Raw genomic sequence first — 19,464 nt, 5'->3', positions numbered from 1 at the left:
TTGGGGTCTTCCAGTCTCTAGGCCTGACACTCTATCCACTGCAGCACCACCTACAGTATCCTTGTACTAGAGCTCAAAGCATCAACTTCAGAAATCCTGACTGTGGATGGCACAAGCAGTGCTGCTGTGAGGACCACAGATCAGAACAACCCTCAAGTGTATGCATGCTAGCCAGATCTAACTCCAACTGTGGCACTCTGCTGCCAGACTGGAGTTAGCAACATTGGAAGCCATCAAATGCTTGCAGAAACAGCAAGAGCAGTGCCTGTCCATCCTCATGTCCCTGGCGTAGCTGTCCTAGGACACTTGGGGAGGTTGCCAAGTCTTAGTAGGGCCAAATTAGTGGCTGATAGGGCTGCTGAAGAGGGAAGGGCAGAGGAAAGGCAGACTAACCCAACTCTCAATTTTAGCAGATCAGTTCCATCTACCCCTTCTGAACCTGCTGGCTATGAACTGCTTTCTATATGGTTGGTTTCCCTCACAATCAGATGTATTTCTCTTTGAGCAATGAAGGGCTCACCAGAGTTCACTGCCCAACTGAAAGGGTTAAGCACTATTGCTTTTACGCCTGCAAAGACGACCCAGGTGTATCGGGGGATTTCATCAAGATTGTGTTTGATCTTGATTTGTCCTAAATGGCTGAGCAGGTCCCCAAATAGAGTGCACTGCCAGATAAGTCCCTCAGTTGATGAAATCAAGGGTCCAGAAAAATACTAACAGTGGGTAGACCCTAGAGTGAGTTCTTGAAAACACAGGATCCAAGTAGTAGCCAAGTGCATTGATAATTTCTCTCCATTAGGGGAAAGGACCTAGAGTAGGGCGTTGCTCCCAAATCTCTGCCAATGAATCCTCATCCATGCTGTACTTCACTCTAATGCCACCTCTCCCCACTTCCATCTTCTGATATTTCAAGGAGTATGGGGGACAGTGACATACTGTACGGGTACCAGAAGCCAGACATTTTTTTTTCTTCCTTTTCTGCTATCCAAAGACACACACATAAATGGATTAGGTTAAATGGTGTGACTTGAAGACAGAACTCAAGATTCCACCCCAACCTTACAAGAACCACATTAAAGATTTATCTAACACAAAAATTCCTGGGGTAAGATGTACAGCAGGCATTCCTTTATCTGCCAATGTTTGCAATTTGTTGACCATTTACACTGATGTCCAGAGCTATTCCTGTGCCATAGGCAGGGGGCGTGGGGCCTGAGAATGGGGATTTGGGGCTACTAAGCTTCAATACACACAAATCCAGGGTTCAGTAGAAGCACCATCTATGGAAAGCTTTAGGAAGTGTGAGAGAACCATTTATAATTTCTTACACTTGAATTCACTGATTTCAGTCAAGTATATACTCAAGAGACTTTCCACACCATAAACTGAGTTTAATTTATTAAGTATCCTATAGGCACAGAAAACTGTGCTAAATCCAAGGGAAACATATAAAACTTAGATAAAAACCTGGTCCCTGCCCACATGGAATTAACAGTCTAAAGAGAGGATATGGTATCTACAAAGAAAATGGACCTGTGATTTCTTCTGGCTCTTCCCTCCACAGTTGATCCACATTTTCACATTCTGTATAATTCAAGTTGGTCTACACTATTCCAAAGATCATTTCCCCTCTCCCTTCCCTGGGGACATTTCAGACACCACTAGAGTGCTTCGGCTGTCTGTTCACCCCAATCCTGCCACATGGCAAACCCAGTAACTCTGTATGCCCCTTCTTCCCTGGAAACACACTGCAGCTGACTTTTAGCCCATCCCTTGTCATTTTCTGAATATCAGGGAATCATTTGTATTGAAAAGAGGGGTTTTCATATCATTTTTGCACAGCTTGGGATCTTTAAAAGCACTGCCAATTTTCCACGTTAACTGTCCCTGCTCTCTTCCTTCCACTCAATTTCGGTTCCACTGAGCATCCTTTTGCAAGGCCTATCCCAAACAAACAGGTTGCTGCACCAACTCCAGGGGCGGATCATCCAACTGTAGGGCAGTCTGGACAGAAACACTTTCGTTCACTTCTTCCTGGGTGGCCTCTTAGGTATGGTTCTATCTCATTACACAAGAGGCTCTGCAGTGCTGATGTAATCAGTGTGCCATCCATAAAGGGCTACATCTCCCCCACCTCACCCTCTCTAGGGAATCCTGCTTGGGCTTACACAGATGCCTGTTGGATTCTGTGCACTTTTTACTCGACTGGGTCCCTTGCCTAAGTGGCTCCCTTTTGAGAAAGGAAAATAATTTGGAATATAGGACATTTGCCTTAGAAAGGCATGAACTATTTTGAGGTTCCAGGTGTTGTGTGTTGTCAGGTGAAGGGATCCTTAACAAAGGGAAGGAGAAGGGTTCGAGGTGGGGGTAAGGAGACATTTGATTTGGGCTTTAAAGGACAGGAAGACATTCACATGGTAAAAAGAGTAAATTCCAAGCATACCAAAGAGTATGAGCAAAATGTTAAGAAAGCACAACAGAAGATGAATACAAAAATAGCCAAGTCTTGTACGAGAGCATCAGGAGTGGTAAGACTTGGGGTAGTTTGGGGCCTGTGTGTCTGATAATGAACCACATGGAGTCAAAGAGGAGGCTCATACAAGGACAAGACAACTGCGCGGGGCAGGCACAAACTGCTGCTCGTCAGGTCGCCAGTGTTTTTTGTTTCCTGCCAAGGAGACGAATGACAAAGACACTGGTACTGAAATAGCAGACAGACATGATTACTGTAATTAGGCAGCTAGGTAGCACAGTGTACTGGATAGAGTACTGGAAGTCAGGAGTCAAGACTCATCTTCATGAGTTCAAATCTGTCCCCAGACATCTAGCTGTGTGACCTTGGGCGAGTCACTTCACCCTGTTTCTCTCAGTTTCCTCATCTGTCAAATGAGCTGGAGAAGGAAATGGCAAACCACTCCAGTACCTTTGTCAAGAAAACCCCAAATGGGGTCAGGAAGAACTGGACATGATTGAAACGACTGAACAAGCTATTGTCAATGATCTTTGGAAGATCATGGGGGGCAAGAGGTACTGCAGACTTGCAGAAGGACAAACAGAACCATCTTCAAGGAGAACAGTTCTATACATCAATGGACTGGACTCAAGCAAACTTCTAGACTGCACAATTGAAGGGATGTGTACAGAATATCTAGAAAGGAAATTGCTCATCAATAGACTGTCTTCAGTGGTTCCATAACTGGAAGAACAAAGAAATGTGAGTGATATCATTTACCTAGATTTGAGCAAATACACAGGTTGGTAAAAGCTAAATGACAGCTGTTTGGAAGATTCAGAACTGGCTGAGAATGTGAACCCAAAGCATGATCACTTATGATTCCAGGTCAACTTGGAAGGGGTTCTCTAGCAGAGGGAGTCAATGGCCTAGGTTTGGCCCTGTGCAGTTTAGATAAAGGCAGAGAATGACACCCTTATCCACACTGCAGACCAAGTTGGGAAGGATAAGGAGCACCGTATATCATAGGGAGAATTCAAAAAGATCACTAGGCCAGAACATTGGGACAAATCTTGTATGAGACTCAGGATCACAAAATCAAAGATTACAGCTCAAAGAAATCTTAGAGGTCAATGCAGTCCAACTCCTTTATCTTCCCTTTGAGGAACTTAAGTCTAAAGAAGAGACTTGCCAATCTCTCACACAGTAAAACAAGAGCTGGGATTCAAACTCAAGTCCTATCTCTGAAACAAGTTGAAATGCACAGAAGAGGAATGTGAACTGGAGATTTGTTAGCTGCATAGAAGTTACGGCTCAAGTCAGGAAAGAAGATTCAGTTGCAAAGAATGTTGAAATGAAGGCCCAAAATAGATTCTTGGGGCACACTTACCTTAAGGGATCTGGAAGGGAATGAACTACAAGAAAGAAGTGAGAAAAGTAAGGGCACAGAAGCTTTCCTGGAGCCAAGGGAGAAGGAGAATTGCAAACCATGTCAAATGCTTTCAAGAGGCTGAGAGGGATGAGGACTTAACAGAAAATAATTGGATTTGGGGATGACTTAGTCAATTATGACCTTGAAGAGATTGGAAGGAATGTAAAAAAAAAACTGCAACAAGTGTGCAGAAGTCAGGAAAATCAATGGGATGCTAGAGAAGGAGGCATTTTGTTTGAAAGCACTGGGGAGCCAAGGATGTTTGCAGACAAATAGGAAGGCTTATGTGAAAAGGAGATTGAGGATGCACAAGAGATCATTCCTAGAGCAAGTTTTGGAAGAGGCAGGAAAGGAAGAGAACAAGGGCACAAGCACAGGGTTTATCTTTAATTAAAATAAGTACAGGCTTCTCCTGGGACCTGAAGATAAGGTGATAGTACTGGAGGTAGGGGTGGGGGCTTGGGGTTGAGAGATTGTACATTGGATCTCCTCAATGTGAACAGCTGTTACCAGCTGTAACTCTCTGGGAGGTGAAGGGGTTGAAAGAGCCCCAAGGAAAGAGGGAAAGACTTAGGGCAATATGGGAACTGAGATAGTTCTTACACATGGAAGGAATTCTATATATTATGAATTGTCTTAACTTTCAGTAAGATGGTGTTTCCACATATACCTCACCACACTCATTACATTCACAGGGTTGTTTTTTATAAGGCTTTTCTGCATTATGACTTCTCTGATGGTAAGGGATGAGTAGTGGTTGAAAGCTTTGCCACATTTTTACTTATAAATTGTTTGTATTCTCTGATGCAAATGAAGGTCTTTCCTAAGTGAAAGGACTTCACACATTCACTAAATTTATCGTTTCTCATTGACATGAGTTCTGTAATGGGAAGTAAGGGATGAGCTGTGTTTGAAGGCTTTCCTACATACATTACATTCATATGGTTTCTCTCCAGTATGAGTTCTCTGATGTACAGTAAGATGGGTGATCTGGGTGAAGGCCTTCCCACACACATTACATTTATGAGGTTTCTCTCCAGTATGAATTCTTCTGTGGGAAGTAAAGGAAGATCTATATTTGAAGGCCTTTCCACATTCATTACATTTATGGGGTTTCTCTCCAGTATGAATTCTCTGATGCACAGTGAGATGAGTAAACTGGATGAAGGCCTTCCCACAGTCATTACACTTATGTGGCTTCTCTCCAGTGTGAATTCTCAGATGTTCTGTTAGATGTGTGCTCCTACTGAAAGCTTTCCCACATTCATTACATTCATAAGGTCTCCATCCAGTATGTGTTTTCTGATGGTGAGTGAGGGATGAATTGCAATTGAAGGCCTTTCCACATTCATTACATTTATACGGCTTCTCTCCAGTATGGATTCTCTGATGGTACATAAGGAGAGCTTTGCCATTGAAGGCTTTGCCACACTCGTTGCATATGAGTTTCCCTCCTGTATGAATTTTCTGATGTTGAGTGAGGGAAGACTTGTAACTGAAGGCTTTCCCACATTCATTACATTTATGAGGCTTCTCTCCAGTGTGAATTCTCTGGTGATAAGTTAGAAATGACCTTCGGTTGAAGGCTTTCCCACATTCATTACATTCATAGGGATTCCCTCTGATATGAATCTTCTGATGGTGAGCAAGGGAAGAATAGTGATTGAAAGCTTTATCACATTCACTACATTTATAAGGCTTCTCTCCAGTGTGAATTCTCTGATGGGAATTAAGGGCCGCCATATGGTTAAAAGCTTTCCCACATTCGTTACATATGTGGGGATTTTCCCCAATATGAGTTCCTTGATGTATAGCAAGTTGTGCCCTCTGGATAAAAGCTTTCCCACATTCATTACACTTGTAAGGCCTCTCTCCAGTGTGGATTCTCTGATGTACTGTAAGGTGTGTTCTAGAGATGAAGGCCTTCCCACATTCATTACATTTATGAGGTTTTTCTCCAGTATGAATCCTCTGATGGACAGCAAGTTGGGCTCTCTGGATGAAGGCCTTGCCACATTCACTACATTTGTGGGGTTTTTCCCCAGTATGAATCCTCTGATGGACGGTAAGTTGTGCACTCTGGATAAAGGCCTTGCCACAATCACTACATTTGTGAGGTTTCTCTCCAGTGTGAATTCTCTGATGGACAGTGAGATTTGTTCTTCGGCTGAAGGCTTTTCCACATTCACGGCATTCATAAGGTTTCTCTCCACTATGTATTCGGTATTGAAGAAGGTCAATGCTGTGACCATAGGTCTTACTATACTCATTGTACTTAGAAAGCTTCTTCCCTGAGGAGATTCTGCCTTTCACCAGCTCTGAATACTGCTTGAAGCTCTTCCCACGTGCATCAATTTTCCGGAGTAACTTTCCTCTGGGAAGTTTCTGTTGAGAAAATGTGTTTGCCTCCAGGCTGAGGCTTCTTCCAAACTTCTTGTACTCGTGGCCTCTCCCTTTGTTGGGTGTTCTCCTGGGGGCCCCGGGGATGTGCTTGGACTCTACCTCCTGGTTTCCCAGTTGCTGCTCTGACCTGCTAGCATACTCGCCAGCTTGGTCCAGCTTGCATCCTTGAGAATCCTCCTTTATCAGTCTCCCTGGAGAGGAATCCTCTGTAGATGTGGACAACTTAGAAGCTGACTCCTTGGTTTCAGGCTTAGTCTCTCTATCTGAAAGAAGGAAAAGATGGCACATGTTGTCTGGTCTTCCTAATCAAGAGCTGTCAAGCTTTAAGCAATAGATGAAATAACATCAGCTCTCCACATTTGTACAATGTTTTAAAGTTCACTAAGACTTGCCCATGTATTGTCATTTAAACACTGAACTTTGGGTCACACATAATATATTTTACAGAAGAGTGATGAGCTCAGAACATGTAACCCAAGGACATGCTACTATGAAGGAGAGGCTGGCACTATAAAGCAAGGTGTTCTGAACCCCAGTCTTGGGCTCTTCCCAGGACATAATAATACTTCCTGAACATCATTAAGTAACTTAAGTCCAAGGCTAGTTGAAGGAATTCCATCAAATGCACTGAAAGAACTTGCAGACAGAGATGAAGACACCATTTCTGAGAGCTTTTGAGAAATCATGGGGTCAGATCTATGTCTGAACTATGAAAACAGGGAAAAGTAGATTCTATAAATTACAAATAGTCAAGTTCATTGCCAAAGTTTTTCTTAAAAAACCAAACACATTAAAACAAAAGGATAGTTTCTAAAGAACCCAATACAAATTTTCTAAAACCCAATCAATCCATGATAAACTGCTCTCATTTCCCTCATGGACAGGGTTTGAGCCTGGTAGATCACTGGAGGGGGCAGCCTTCTAGATTTTGGCAACACATTTGACAAAATCTTTCCCAGTATCTTCATGGATGAGATGCAGAGTAGTGGAATGTATGACAATGGAGATGAGAGGGGGAGAATTTGGAACTGAAAATAAAATTTAATGAAAAAAAGTAGTTTCTCATATCTGAGGAAGTTTATTAAGGTTCACCTCAGCCTTCTTTCTCATGAAAATCTCCCAGAAGTGACCACTCTGAAAGTGCTTCTCTCTGCTGGGCCAGGAAAACCTTCGTTTGCAATGACTCCTGTCTTTGTCTCTCTGCACTCACCTGAGGAGGCCCATCCTGCAGCTCCTTTCTTCAACACCCACGGCACTCCCCCTTGCTCCAACCGGGAGATCACATCTGGTTTGGAAATGGGACGTCCTGCTTGTGGGAGGAAAAACAAAACAGACCAGGGAATGGGAAAGGCCTCTGGACAGTCACCCGGTCTCAGGATTCTAAGCCGGGCCCTTGAGTTACTTGGAGAGAGCATGGGGGGCTTCAGCCATTCCAAGCAGACTCTATAGCACATTTCTCATAATAATAAGAGCTCACACTGATCTACTGTTTCTGCAAAGTCCTTTTAGGATCACTTTAGAGCTATACCCTGTGAAGTAGCTGCTATTCCTATCCTCATTTTACAGATGTGAATACTAAGGCTGACTGAGAATAAGTGAAGCAGTATCTGAGTCAGGACTTGAATTTGGGTCTTCCTGAGTCCAATTCTGGTACTCAATTCACCAGAGCGCCATGAAGTGTGCTGGGCCAAAAAATACTATGCTATCTTAGGTTGCTTTAGGAGAGATGGGGTCCTAAATGGGGGAGATCTGAACTTTAGCATGTCCTGGGCAGAACCCTTATGGAAACTGTTCAATTTAGAGCAATATTCTTTAGGAAAGAAGTTAACAAGCTTGAGTGTCTCTAGAAAATGGCAACAGCAACGATGGGGAGACAGCAAATTGTGCAAAACAAAGTGATGGGGAATCTTTGGAGAAAGTTTAGGGGAGGGGCTTGAATGGCTATCCTTCCAGGATCTTAAAATAGGTGAGGAGCTGCAACATGGGGGAGGGAGGAAATGAGGAGGACTATTTCAGTGACGTGGAAGAAAAAGTTCCTAAGAACCCTCTTCTCAGAAAGGGAATTTATTAATTCAATAAGCATTTAATAAATGCACAGCACTATGCTATGTCCTGGGGATACCAAGGGCTTCTGTTCTATGGGAAAAGGACCTGTGCACAGTCACTAAAAAGGAATCTTGGGAGTGGGATGAGGGCCAAACACTTATTCAATCTTATCTTCACCACAATCCTGAGGAGGTGTTATTCCTTTTGTGATACCCATTTTACAGATAAGGAAACAGAGGTTAAGTGACTTGCTCAAGTTCATTCCACTACATGTCTGAAGTGAGATGTGAACTCAGTCTTCCTGACCCTAAGTCTAGCACTTTTCCACTGAGTCACCGAGGTGTCCCTAATGTAGAAGGAAACAGAGGATTCAGAAGGGAGGAAGGAGTGTATCCTAAGTATAAAGAACAGTCTCTCCACAGGTATGAAGGAGGGACATGGAAGGTCACAGGGAAGAGAGGGAAGGGCCCAGGCCTTTATGCCAAGCACCCTGTGGAAGCAGGTACAATTATGATCCCCATTTCAGTTTAGGAAAATTAGGTCAAGAGAGGGTCTCATGGTTAGGAAGTATCTGAGGCCAGACTTGAACTTGGTCTTCCTGACTCCAGACCCAGATTTCCATCCACTGGACCAGTTCAGCTGGCAAAGAACATGTGAGATGAACTGATGGGAAACCAGCCTGGACAGTGGAAACAAAGGGTTTAAATGCCGGAGGAAACAGGAAAGCACTGGAGGCAGATTGCTCAGTGCCTAGTGACCTCCTTGGCCTTTGGCTGCTTGCTGTGTGGAAAAAGGAGTAGACAGGGGATGCTAGCAGCAGGCAGACCCCACAGCAGATGATGGGTAGGGCTCAGGCAAGGACTCATGAAGGACTGAAAAGTACAGAAGCAAAGAGGTGAGAAAAAGGCTCTGGGATTGAATGTTGCTGCCAAGGTGGCCAGAGGCCAGATCAGACCTGGAGCAAGGGGCTGCTAAGAGTCTGGCTGACACAGGGAGAGGAGGGAAGCAGGACATGCCTAGAGGTCTCTGAGCAGAGGCTCTTGTTAGCCAGGTCCAAGTTGGACCTTCCTAATCTGAGATTCTCTGTATTGCCCCGATGGTGGCACTGGAAGGTTGGGCTTGGAGCTTGAGAAGAACGCTTGTTCATTTGAGTCTGGCCAGAGCTGAGCAACAGGAGCAAGGCCTGGGAACATTACTTCCACCATGTTAGAGCACAGGGACCTGCACCCGATGGGGGAGGTCTCCATTTCTGCCACTCTCAGTGCTCCAGGGACAGGGGGCTGGCCACCCAGCCTGCATGAGGGCAAGAAGTGCTAATGGAGGGCAGGGAGGCCACCTGAGGCTTCAGCCACCAAGGGGAGGTAGAGGGGCGCTGTTTTCCCAGCGCAGGGTCAGGGCATGCCAGAGGACTGCATAGCACACGCTGACACTGATGACCGCTCTCTATCCCTGCAGTTTTCGTTACCAATGGAAGGTGAGGGTTTCAGAGGAGAAAGGGAAACTCGGGGGGAAATGAGCAGCCTGGTAGGGCTGGGTGTCTTTAGAATGGGATTTGGATTTCTGGACAAAGGAATGAAAGGTTCCTAATGAAGGCCCATGAGAAAGCATGTAATCGAAGCTGGGTGGGCAAAGAGGTGGGCACCCCTACTGACAGCAACTGTGACAGAAGGAGAAGCAATCTTGTCTTAGGATGTGGGAATTGCAGCTGAGTCCCTGCTAACAGGGCAACTCTGCTTGGCTTCCTGCTGCCTCTGCTCAGCTCGCAAAGGTGAAAGCAGAGACCCCCGTGGGCACTGCCCGAGTCCAGGGGAAGCGGAGACCCCAGCAGGCACTGCCCGAGTCCAGGGGAGGTGGAGAACCCAGCGGGCACTGCCTAAGTCCTGGAGGATAGCTGCCTTACCCAGCGAGACCAGGACCAGGTTCCGGTAGTTCTCCAGCATCACGTCCCTGTACAGGTCCCTCTGAGGACGGTCCAGGCGCATCCACTCCTCCCGGGTGAAGTCCACAGATACATCCTTGAAGGTCACCAGGTCCTGCAATGTCAAACACACAACAGTATTCACAGCAGCAGCTAACATCTGGGTCATGTTCATTACAAGCCAGACACTATGCTAAGCACCTTACGATGATCTCTCTTGATCTGCCCTACAAGCCTGGGAGGCAGGAGGGTGCAGGTAGTCGATCCTACCCCCAGCGTCTCCTGCCCTTGCCAGTCTCGCGTCGAGCTCTAAGTTCAGGCTGTTCAGTTGCTTCTCCCCTTTATTTGGGAGCCCTTGGCTGGAGCCAGACAGCCCCATGAGCCTCCAAGGGCCTGTCTGGTCTTCACACAGCACCTCCCTTGCAGGCTGCTTCCAAGGTCAGAGAGGTGAAAGCGCCCATCCTCACAGGGTGTCTGAGCCCGAGGGGCTGGGCTGCAATTTTCATGCTCAGATATTTAAAAATAACTCTTCAAATCCTTCTCCTCCCTCTTCTAACTCCGTCTCTTTGTGAAGCCAGTTTTTCGGCAGATCCGTCACCCAAACCACAGACTGAGAGCAGAAGTGCTCAGAGGGTGCAGCCGTCTTCTTTTAAGCCAGACAGCAAAGATGTTTACATAAATAAGGGAAAATGCTTCTCTTCTCCCTTATTTTTTTGGGGAGGGAATATTTTTTATCTTAACACGTGATGGGCGTATCATGACTATTTTACGTTTTTATCCATTCTGACCTCTAATGGTAAATGCTGATGACTTAGTATTGCTTAAATATAAACTGCGACATATTCGGGGGCAGAGATGTCTGTATTATAAGTATGATAACAGCGACAGAGTGCCTACTGTGTGCCACGCAGTGTGCTAAATGCTCTCCAACTATTATCTCCTTCCAGATTCACAATAATCCTGGGAGGGGGTGCTATGATTATCCCACTTTACTGATGAGGAAACTGAGGCAGCCAAGATCAGGGGACCCCCTTCCCCCATTTCAGTGCCAGGTTGGGTTTCTGGCTCCTCAGCCCTTAGAAGGCAGTGTGCCCCATGGTTAGCGTCAGACTCCAACCCAAGAAGACCTAGGTCCAAGTCCACACGCTGACCCTAGTCACTTCCTGCCACCCTTCTATGCTGCTGAGGAGTGGATCTGCATTGGTGGAGTGAATTTCCTCATCTCGTAGTTCTCCACACCACTGAAACCACAGAGGCTCAGTGACTTGGAGCCCAAGGGGAGCACATGGGGCTGGGAGGGGAGGCCCTGCTCTCCTCTGTGTCTGCTCAGACAGGGTCAGCCCCCCACCCCGCCAAGGCCAGAGTTGAGTTTGAGCTCCAGAAGGTTCTCTCTCAGGAGAGGGCATCCATTTGTAATGGGAAGCTGGAGAAGAATCGCCGTAGACTGAAAACATCGGAGAAATCAAGGCTGACGCCCAAACCTGCCAGGGACCAGCACAATGAGTGGGGGCTGCTCCTTCTCCAGAGATAAATGAATGGTTGAAGCAGACTGCAAACCACCAGCATTCCCCTAACTGGACACAAAAAGCAACCCCAGAGGGGTACGGGCCAGCCCTGAGCGCAGAAGTGGGGCACAGGCTGAGCAGGGCTGGCCAGCTGAGCTGAACTATGAGCCCCAGAAACATGCCAGAGCTGTCCCCGCTCACCACCCCCAGGAGGAGCTCTTGTGGGAGAGGGAGGGAGGCAGGGGGGCCAGGCCACACGCACCTGCATCATCCCCAGCAATGGAAGCAGCTCCACCCCTGAGCCCAAGAGCCCTGGGAGGGGCACTGGCTTCTCCAGAGTTCTTGGCCTTGGATCAGTCTGGAAAGGACTTTTAATTAGTGCTCAAGGGTTCACACCCCTACAGTGATGGGGCCCCCTCCATCTAACTTGCTGCTGAAACCTCTGGGAGCTCCAGAGCAGGAGCCTGGCACAGTGGCCGGCATGCAGTAAGGGCTTAAAAAATGCAGCAACAAACACATAGCAAGTCAACTAAATCTGCTCAAAGATGACAACAAATAGGAAGACCCTCCCCGCCTCCACACGTTCTGAGGCTCAGAAAGGCCCACAACCCAAATTCAAAACCAACACCCTGCATTGTTTTCCTCAGGTCAGTTTTCCAAATGGTTTTTCATCTTCCACCACTCCACCAAAGGACTGACCAAGATGGCGGTGCTCTGGAAAAGCACGTGGGCTAGGCCTGACGGGGCACTAAGCTGAGGGGCCTAGGAGGACTGGGGGTCCACACTCACCCTCAGGAGGGGAGGCCAGGCCCCAGCCCCCGTTGGAAAAGAAGCCGTCCCTGCTCCTGGGAGCAGGCCCTGCATGTCTAGTCTGGGGGGAGAGACTCAGTCACCGCCTAAATAAATAAATAAAGAAAGAAGAGAAGCATTTGGCACGAGGCACCAAAAGCCACAGAACCACCCCCGCTGCCATCCTGCCTCCCGTCCTGGCGCCATCTTGTCCAGGCTTTTCCTCCCTCATTTGACCTTAAGTTCACAGTGGGCAGGGGCCACCTTTCTCCATGTTTGTACACAAGCACGTTGGCTTGCTTCACTCATGGGCTCCTCAGACACTCCTCAATCCCTTCTATGAGGCAACTCTATTCAAAATGGGCACAATACTGGCACGGTCTGTGCACTGGGGATGGCAGAGCTGAAGCCCAGGTGGTAAGAAGGCTGGGGGCCGGACGGACCACAAGAAGACTGGGGGCAGGGGGCCAGGCAGAAGACTCAAGAACCATGGCTAGAAAGAAACCACCATGGGCTCGAGAGCAGGTAAGGGAACCTGCAGGGGGCTCTGGAGCCCAGACCAGCTGTGCCCTGGGGAACAACTACAACCAGACCAGGGTCCTTCTAGAGGACAAAAGGTCCTGCTGCCCAAACTAACAAAGTCCAGGGAAGAATCAGAAGCCAGGATTGATGCAAGGGTAAGAAATGCCTAAAAATGATTCCTTAAGATCCAAGCACGATTCTGCCTAGAAGGTTCAATGTGCAAAAACCTACTGGCACCCTAAAGGATGGTTAATGGGAGAATTTAATAAACCTTCAACCACAAGCACCAGCTCCTGACTAATCATCAGAGCAATGCACATGTAAGTCCCAGACAGGTCTGATCAGTGCTGGCAGGGGCCCTCATTAAAGCACTGTTCTGGTAAGGAGTTTGGACTCACGTCCAAAAAGGGCCCCAGAGATTCCGCTGCTCAGTCCCCAAGGAGCTGAAGACAACACCAAAACATGTCGAGTGGCCCTTTCTGTGGGGCAGAGGACAAGAGACCCATGGGGAATGGTTCAGTGATCCAAATACTACAGTGTTGTGAGTGCGGATCTGCACCAGGGGTGGAGGGCTCAGACTCTGGAAGCCAAGGGCTAGAGGAGGGAGCACACAGCCTGGACTTAACTGATCATGAGTAACCAGCACTGCCCCTCAGCCCCAGACAATAAATGACAAAAGAACACAGCAGCCCATCCTGGGAGGGAAGTGCCCTGTGGTCTGGACCTCCAAGGACATGCAGGTAGGGCATGTCACCCATGGGTGTGCCAGACGAAGGAGCTGAGCCCAAGATGACCCAACTTGGGGGCCAGCCCTCCACTCTGCTCTGGTACATCGGGTACAGCCCACTGTACTAGCAAGGTCAGAAGACAGCAGGTCATATCAACACATAACTTTCAGGAATGGAAGGGTTTCTGTGAACACAAGCACCAGCCCCAGAACCTTTGGGGAGGGGAAACCTTCCACCTTTCTCCCAATGTAGGTTGTGCTCTCACTCTCCCAATGGATGCAGGAGTGTGTGCACATGTGTGTACAAAGGTATACCCTACACGAGCAGCACAAGGAAGGACTGTGCCCCTGTAAGCAGCAGGCTTAAGGAACTGCTCTGTCTTGGGTAAGGAGAAGGGGAAGCCCCCACTCAACAGTGGAAGCTGCAGGAAGACAAACTTTGGCAAAACAGAGATGGCCTAGTGACGAAGAGTGGTCCCAATGGGATGGGCTTCCCTGGCTGGAGCCCCACCCTCAGAGGAAGGAGTCTGGTGGGGCTGTAGCCCCTTCTGGAGTCCAGGGCCAGCCCTTCAGACAACCAGCAACGAGCATGTATCACAGAGCCACAGCGAGGGAAGAGATCTCCGGGGCCAGTTACCCCTGAGGTGGGCCTCTACTGTGTCTCCTGCAGGGCCCAGGCCTGCTCCTGCCCTCCAGAACCAGGGCTCTCCTCTTCCCTGGGGCAGCTGAGCCCTGAGTCCCCAGCTGACAGGAAAGAGAAGAAAATGCACCTACAGCCTGAGAACAAGGCAGGAAAGAAGCCCCCGCTTACCTGGTGGGTGGCTGCAGGGCCCCCAAGTGCCATTGCTCTGGTGCCCTCACGGAGGTTCCTCTCTTGGCTGACAGTGGCATTTTCATAAGACTGAGCTGAGGGGAGAAAAAGGAGGGTGAGGGAAGATGCTGAGGCCCTGGCTTAGGGCCCCACCCTCTACTCCACTCTCTACAGCTGGGGGTGTGCCCAGGGTTCAAGGGGGTGGCAGATGACCTCTTCTGGAAACAGACAAAGAGGTGCCACTGATTGGAGAGAGCTGAGTGAGGGAGCTCAGAGCAGTCCTTTGGGCAGGAGCATGAGGGGCAATGGCACACAGGAGGGAGGGTGTAGTAAAGGAACCAGACCCAGTGTCACTGAGCCCATGTGACTGCTCCAGCACCGACCGTCTCTGAGATTAAGCACTCATACACACTGCTCTAGCCTCAGTTTCCACATCCGTAAACTATGGAGGGCGGTGACCCCTGCCCTGGGGACAAATATAAAGACTGTGACTCAGTGGAAAGAGTATTGACTTTGGATTCTAAAGCCCCGGGTTCAAGTGCTGCCTGTTTCCTCACCGGCGAAATGAGGGTCAGTGACCAGCCCTTCTGTCTTAGTCTACGACCGCACTGAACAGTTTCATTTTTGCACATGAGGAAACTGAGGCCCTGAGGTTAACTGACTTGTCTGCTGCTCTGCACCAGACCAGACTGAGGCCTGGCAACCAACAGGAAGAAGCAGTTTGGAGGTGACAGGATCTCAGAAGAGGCCTCCTGCAAATGAAATGAGGAGGGAGAGCATCCCAGGAAGGGGGTAGAGCCAGTGCAAAGGTCTGGAGAAGGGAGATGGACTGTCAGTGGAAGACACAGCCAAGAGCCCACTCCCCTCCCAGGATCCACTCATCACTTCTGATCCCAGACCTCACCTCCCCCAGTCTCCAGTCCCCTCTGGAGTGTCTGAGGGCAGATACTGGCCTCAAATAGTGCCAGGGACCTCTCTCCCTGACTCCTTTGGTGGCTGTTTCCCCTCATTAGCTTGTAAGCTCCCTGAGGCCAGAGATGTAAGCAGCAGGGGCTTAATAGAAGCCCCTTCTCTCCCTTCCCACTCCCTCTTCAATCCCACACCCCCAAAAGCACAGCCCCCCAGGTCTGAGTCTGGTCACCAAGGAGCTGCCTAGTGATGCTTGCAGAGCCTTCCTGGGACATGAGCAGCAGCCTGGATCCTTCTGCCAGGGCCCAGCCTGTCTACACAGCCTCTCCCTAAGCCAAGCATGCAGAAGGCCACACCCAGGGATCGGTCAGGCCCAGACATTTCTGAAGGGAGCCCCAGGCGGAGGGTCGGGAGAGTAGGGAAATAGTCCAGAGGAAGGACAGCTAGACGTTTTCCCCGAGCCTCATGGCCTCTTGAACCTCTCTAAAATGGGACCTGCGTACAAAAGAGAAAACGTTCTATCTGTCTCCAGGCCAAGGATCGTCATCTAGAACCCAAAGGAGGGAAGCTGTGGAGAAGGCTACAACCAGCCTGGCACAACCCTCCCCGCTGCTGGGGCCAGCCCAGCCAAAGATCTGAGGGAAGGGGGTGGCAGGGAGACAGCCTGGAGGTCCAGACCCTAAGGAAACCTCCCTCACACAGGGCAGAGTCAGAAAGTGAGAGGCAGGGGACTATAAGGGACAAAAAGACCCAAATCACCAAACTTGTCATGAGGAAGAAACTCAGACCTTGAACAAAAAGCAAGCCACAGCAGCAGGGACTGTGGCCTCAGGACCAGGTAAAAGAGCCCAGGAATCTGTGGCACGCCCGGGGAGGCAGAGGGGCCTGTGCATTGGGAGAAGGGCATCCAAACCTGGGCAGGGTGTTTCTGAGTGCTAAACTGGACAAGAGAACCGACATTTCTGGGGGCTAAATTACAGAAGGGGACTTGTAAAGTGTGTGTGGGGGGCAAAGCTAGAAGGAAACAGTCCTGACTTTAAGAAGAAACTGTTTCCTACCCCTTGGGAAGCAGAGGTCCTGTAAGAGAGTGGGCAAGGAGGCGGCTGAAGGAATTTAAAGGAGAATGTCTGAGAGGGAACACCCCCATGAACGCTCGGGAGAAGAAGAACCAGACCCAGGGCCAGGTGTCTGGAGGAGAAGGGGAGTCTGGGAAGGAGATCCCCATGTTGGAGAAGGCTGAGGGCAGCGGCGTGGGCACAGTACGGGGCAAGGCCCTGGCATGTCCAGAAACTGGCATTGTTAAGAGCCAGGGCATGGCGGGGTGAGGACACACCCACCAAACAGGTCCCCAGAGCTCGTTCCCTGAGGACCACATAGACCAAAGAGGCTGCAGAAGAGAAGGAAGATGGATAAGGGAAAGTAGCAAGGGAAAGAAATTCTGGGACAAGGGAGAGAACAAAAGGTGAAGGGAGGAAGGAAAGGGGGGACTGAGGAGAATCAATCAGTACGTAAAGTAAGAAAAGGGGAACGTGGAGGGGGCGGAGAACCTCTGCCCTGGGTCCTGCCCGGCCACAGTGACTCCCCCACACCCCCAAGCTTGGCCTGACCCTTGAGAGGCTCCAAGGCTGGCTCTCTCGGCCACCCTCCAGCTGCCCTCAGACCTATAACAAACATCTTTCCTCTGAAATCCTCTCTTCTGGCTCACCCTGACAAAGCCTCAAGTGCCCCCTTCTTGGACTTTGGCCTTTCCCGAGGGCTGAGGGGAGCCACTTCCACCACCTCCCCATCCCTTGGGGTTGCCAGGCAATCCTGCTCCCCTTCCCCCAGTCTCTCAGCTGAGACCTGGCCCCCTATTTTACAGAAAAAGGAGGCCTTTCACCCAAGCCCCTCTCTTTCACTACCTTCACCATCTCAGGTGCTGAGGTCAGGGCACAAGGGGTCCCATCCTATCCGCTCCAGCCCACAAACAGGTTGGTGTCTCTACTTCCCTGGTTGTCAGGCTTTCAGTGCCCTTGAGAACCCCGCCCCCAGTGGTGGGGGGCTTCCTTCCCAGCCCCCTCAAAGCCTTCCCACTGCTGACCCTACTGGATCCCTCTACAAGGGCTCAGTGCCCAGGGGAGGTGTTGGCACGCTGCCCTTCCCCTTCCCCAGACTGAGCCCCAGGAGGACAGGCCAATCTCTCTCCAACCTTGGCACCTCCAGGGCCTGGTGAGCAGTGAGTGCTTAATAGATGCCTGAGGATTGACTGTCAGAGCTGTAACTGGGAATGGGAAAGGACCCAAGAGAACCCCCAAGGAGCGGAGGAGGGAGGGGGTGTCCCAGGCGGGGAAACTCCAGGATGCCCAAAGAGGGCCTGTGCCCCCCACCCCTGAACCCGGGCTGGGCACAGAGCCAGAGAGCATGGGAAGGCTGTCAGTCTGGAAAGAGGGTGGGGGCACAAGTCAGAGGAAGGAGCCTGGCAGCAGGGGAGGGGGAGAGGGGGGAGGGGAGGGGAAGGAGGAGGGGAGGGGGGGGGGGAGGGGAGGGGAAGGGGAGGGCCCCTTCCCCTCCCCACCTCCCCTCCCCCTCTACCTCCCCTCTAGGTCCCTCCCCCCTCCCTCCTCCCCTTCCCCTCCCCACCTCCCCTCCAGGCCCCTCCCCCTCTACCTCCCCTCTAGGTCCCTCCCCTCCCCCCTCCCCCCTTCTCCTCTCCTCCCCCCTCCCCTCCCCCTCCCCACCTCCCCCCTAGGCCCCTCCCCTCCCCCCTGTCTCCCCTCCCCCTCACCTCTCCCCCTCCAGGCCGGGCCCAGCCTCTCCATGGTCTCTTCTTCCTCCTCCAGGGGGGTCTGGGGGTCCTGGGGGGAAGAAGGGAAGCCTCATGAAGCCCGTGGGCAGCACGGTGTGGGGGGAGCGCCCTCCTAGTCTCTTCCCTGGTTAAGGGCTGGGGAGCCCCCGCCCCCCGCACAGCAGGGGCTCCCCCTTTCTTGGGGCTGTTTCTACGGTACGGGGACCATGGGGTCAGCGCCGGGGTCAGAGCACCTCCTCTTCCTGGGCCCCTTCCCCACGCCGACCCTTGACCTCCACCGCCCTTGTTGACCCTTCCCCTGCCTGGCTCCCCACTAACCCCCGCCCTCGGCGGGCCCCGGACCCGCTCCATGACCTCTGATGACCTCTGACCCCGTGTCCCCGTGCACTCTTCGGCCCCACCCCCAACTCTCTACTCCTGCAGACCCCCGGACCTCGCCCCTCCTCAGGGACCCCTCACCCACTCCCCCCTCCCCGCTCCTCCCTTCCGACTCACCGCCTCAGCGGACGAAGTGGGAGACACGGCCGCCACACCGAGAAGAAAAAGCCCAACGGGCCCACAGGACACGCTGCGCAGGCGCCGGCCCGGTTTCACGGCCGAACTACGAATCCCAGAAGGCATTGGGGCCGGGCCGTCGGAGGCGCGGCGGGCGGTTCGGGCAGGAGCCTTCTGGGAAATGTAGTCGATTCAGCAGGGACCGCAAGGCGCCTGCGCAGCCGGGCTCGGCCGGCCTCCAGCGAGGCCGTAAGGTGGTCTGCCGCTAGGGGGAGACTGGGCTGGCCGGCGTCCCCACCCTGGGACTGCGGCCCCTCCTCTGGGTCGCTGGGGAGGGGAGGGCTGGGCAAAGTCCAGCCCCTTCCTCCGCCCCCCACCCTTGGAGGAAGGGGTGCTCCCTGAGGGCCCAGCTGCGGGCTCTGAGCTGTCAGTCAATGAGGGGGGTGGGGGCAGCAGGCTTCGGAGCCCCTTCCCATGGTGCAGTTCGCGGCTGCTGCGGCCCGAGGCCTCCCCACCCCCCTCCTGCCCGCGCCGCCTTGGGCTGCCCAGGACCCCATGCTGTGCTCGGACGGTGCCCGGGGGGAAGGCCCTGGTGGGGGGTGGGTGCTGTGGGACCCCCCCATGCCCCGGGCCGGCCCCCGGACGGGGCAGGGCCCCCCCTTTGGGTTGG

At 51.2% G+C, this 19,464-nt stretch overlaps 1 protein-coding gene across 3 annotated transcripts; it reads right to left on the bottom strand.

The window, feature by feature from the left end:
* Positions 1–1,367: 1,367 nt before the first annotated feature.
* LOC140508148 (uncharacterized) lies at positions 1,368–18,935 on the bottom strand. 3 transcript variants are annotated; one of them, XM_072615915.1, is made up of 7 exons: positions 18,795–18,842; positions 18,279–18,348; positions 14,606–14,700; positions 12,546–12,652; positions 10,234–10,366; positions 7,498–7,596; positions 1,368–6,550 (listed from the first exon to the last, which is right to left on the bottom strand). In XM_072615915.1, exons 4-7 carry the CDS (start codon positions 12,618–12,620, stop codon positions 4,740–4,742), a joined length of 2,118 nt encoding a protein of 705 aa, XP_072472016.1. In that variant the 5' UTR covers positions 12,621–12,652; positions 14,606–14,700; positions 18,279–18,348; positions 18,795–18,842; the 3' UTR covers positions 1,368–4,739. The 3 variants fall into 3 exon arrangements, with proteins under 3 accessions (XP_072472016.1, XP_072472013.1, XP_072472014.1); XM_072615912.1 differs by lacking the exon at positions 12,546–12,652 and having other exon boundaries at positions 18,795–18,935; XM_072615913.1 differs by lacking the exon at positions 12,546–12,652 and having other exon boundaries at positions 7,498–7,593; positions 18,795–18,935.
* Between the last annotated feature and the right edge of the window lie 529 nt (positions 18,936–19,464).

Source organism: Notamacropus eugenii, chromosome 5 (assembly GCF_028372415.1).
Source record: "Notamacropus eugenii isolate mMacEug1 chromosome 5, mMacEug1.pri_v2, whole genome shotgun sequence".
Lineage (NCBI taxonomy): Eukaryota > Metazoa > Chordata > Mammalia > Diprotodontia > Macropodidae > Notamacropus > Notamacropus eugenii.
Note: the sequence above shows the minus strand (reverse complement) of the source record. Positions and strands in the feature narration are given on the sequence as shown.

What these genes read in the sequence shown, in the direction of transcription:
- LOC140508148 (XM_072615912.1), bottom strand. Translation starts at nt 18,920, where the DNA reads ATGCCTTCTGGGATTCGTAGTTCGGCCGTGAAACCGGGCCGGCGCCTG. An exon ending in CCACTTCGTCCGCTGAGGCG is followed by an intron (nt 18,349 to 18,794) that starts GTGAGTCGGAAG and finishes TCTTCCCCCCAG; the next exon opens with GACCCCCAGACCCCCCTGGA. An exon ending in CCCGGCCTGGAGGGGGAGAG is followed by an intron (nt 14,701 to 18,278) that starts GTGAGGGGGAGG and finishes TTCTCCCCTCAG; the next exon opens with CTCAGTCTTATGAAAATGCC.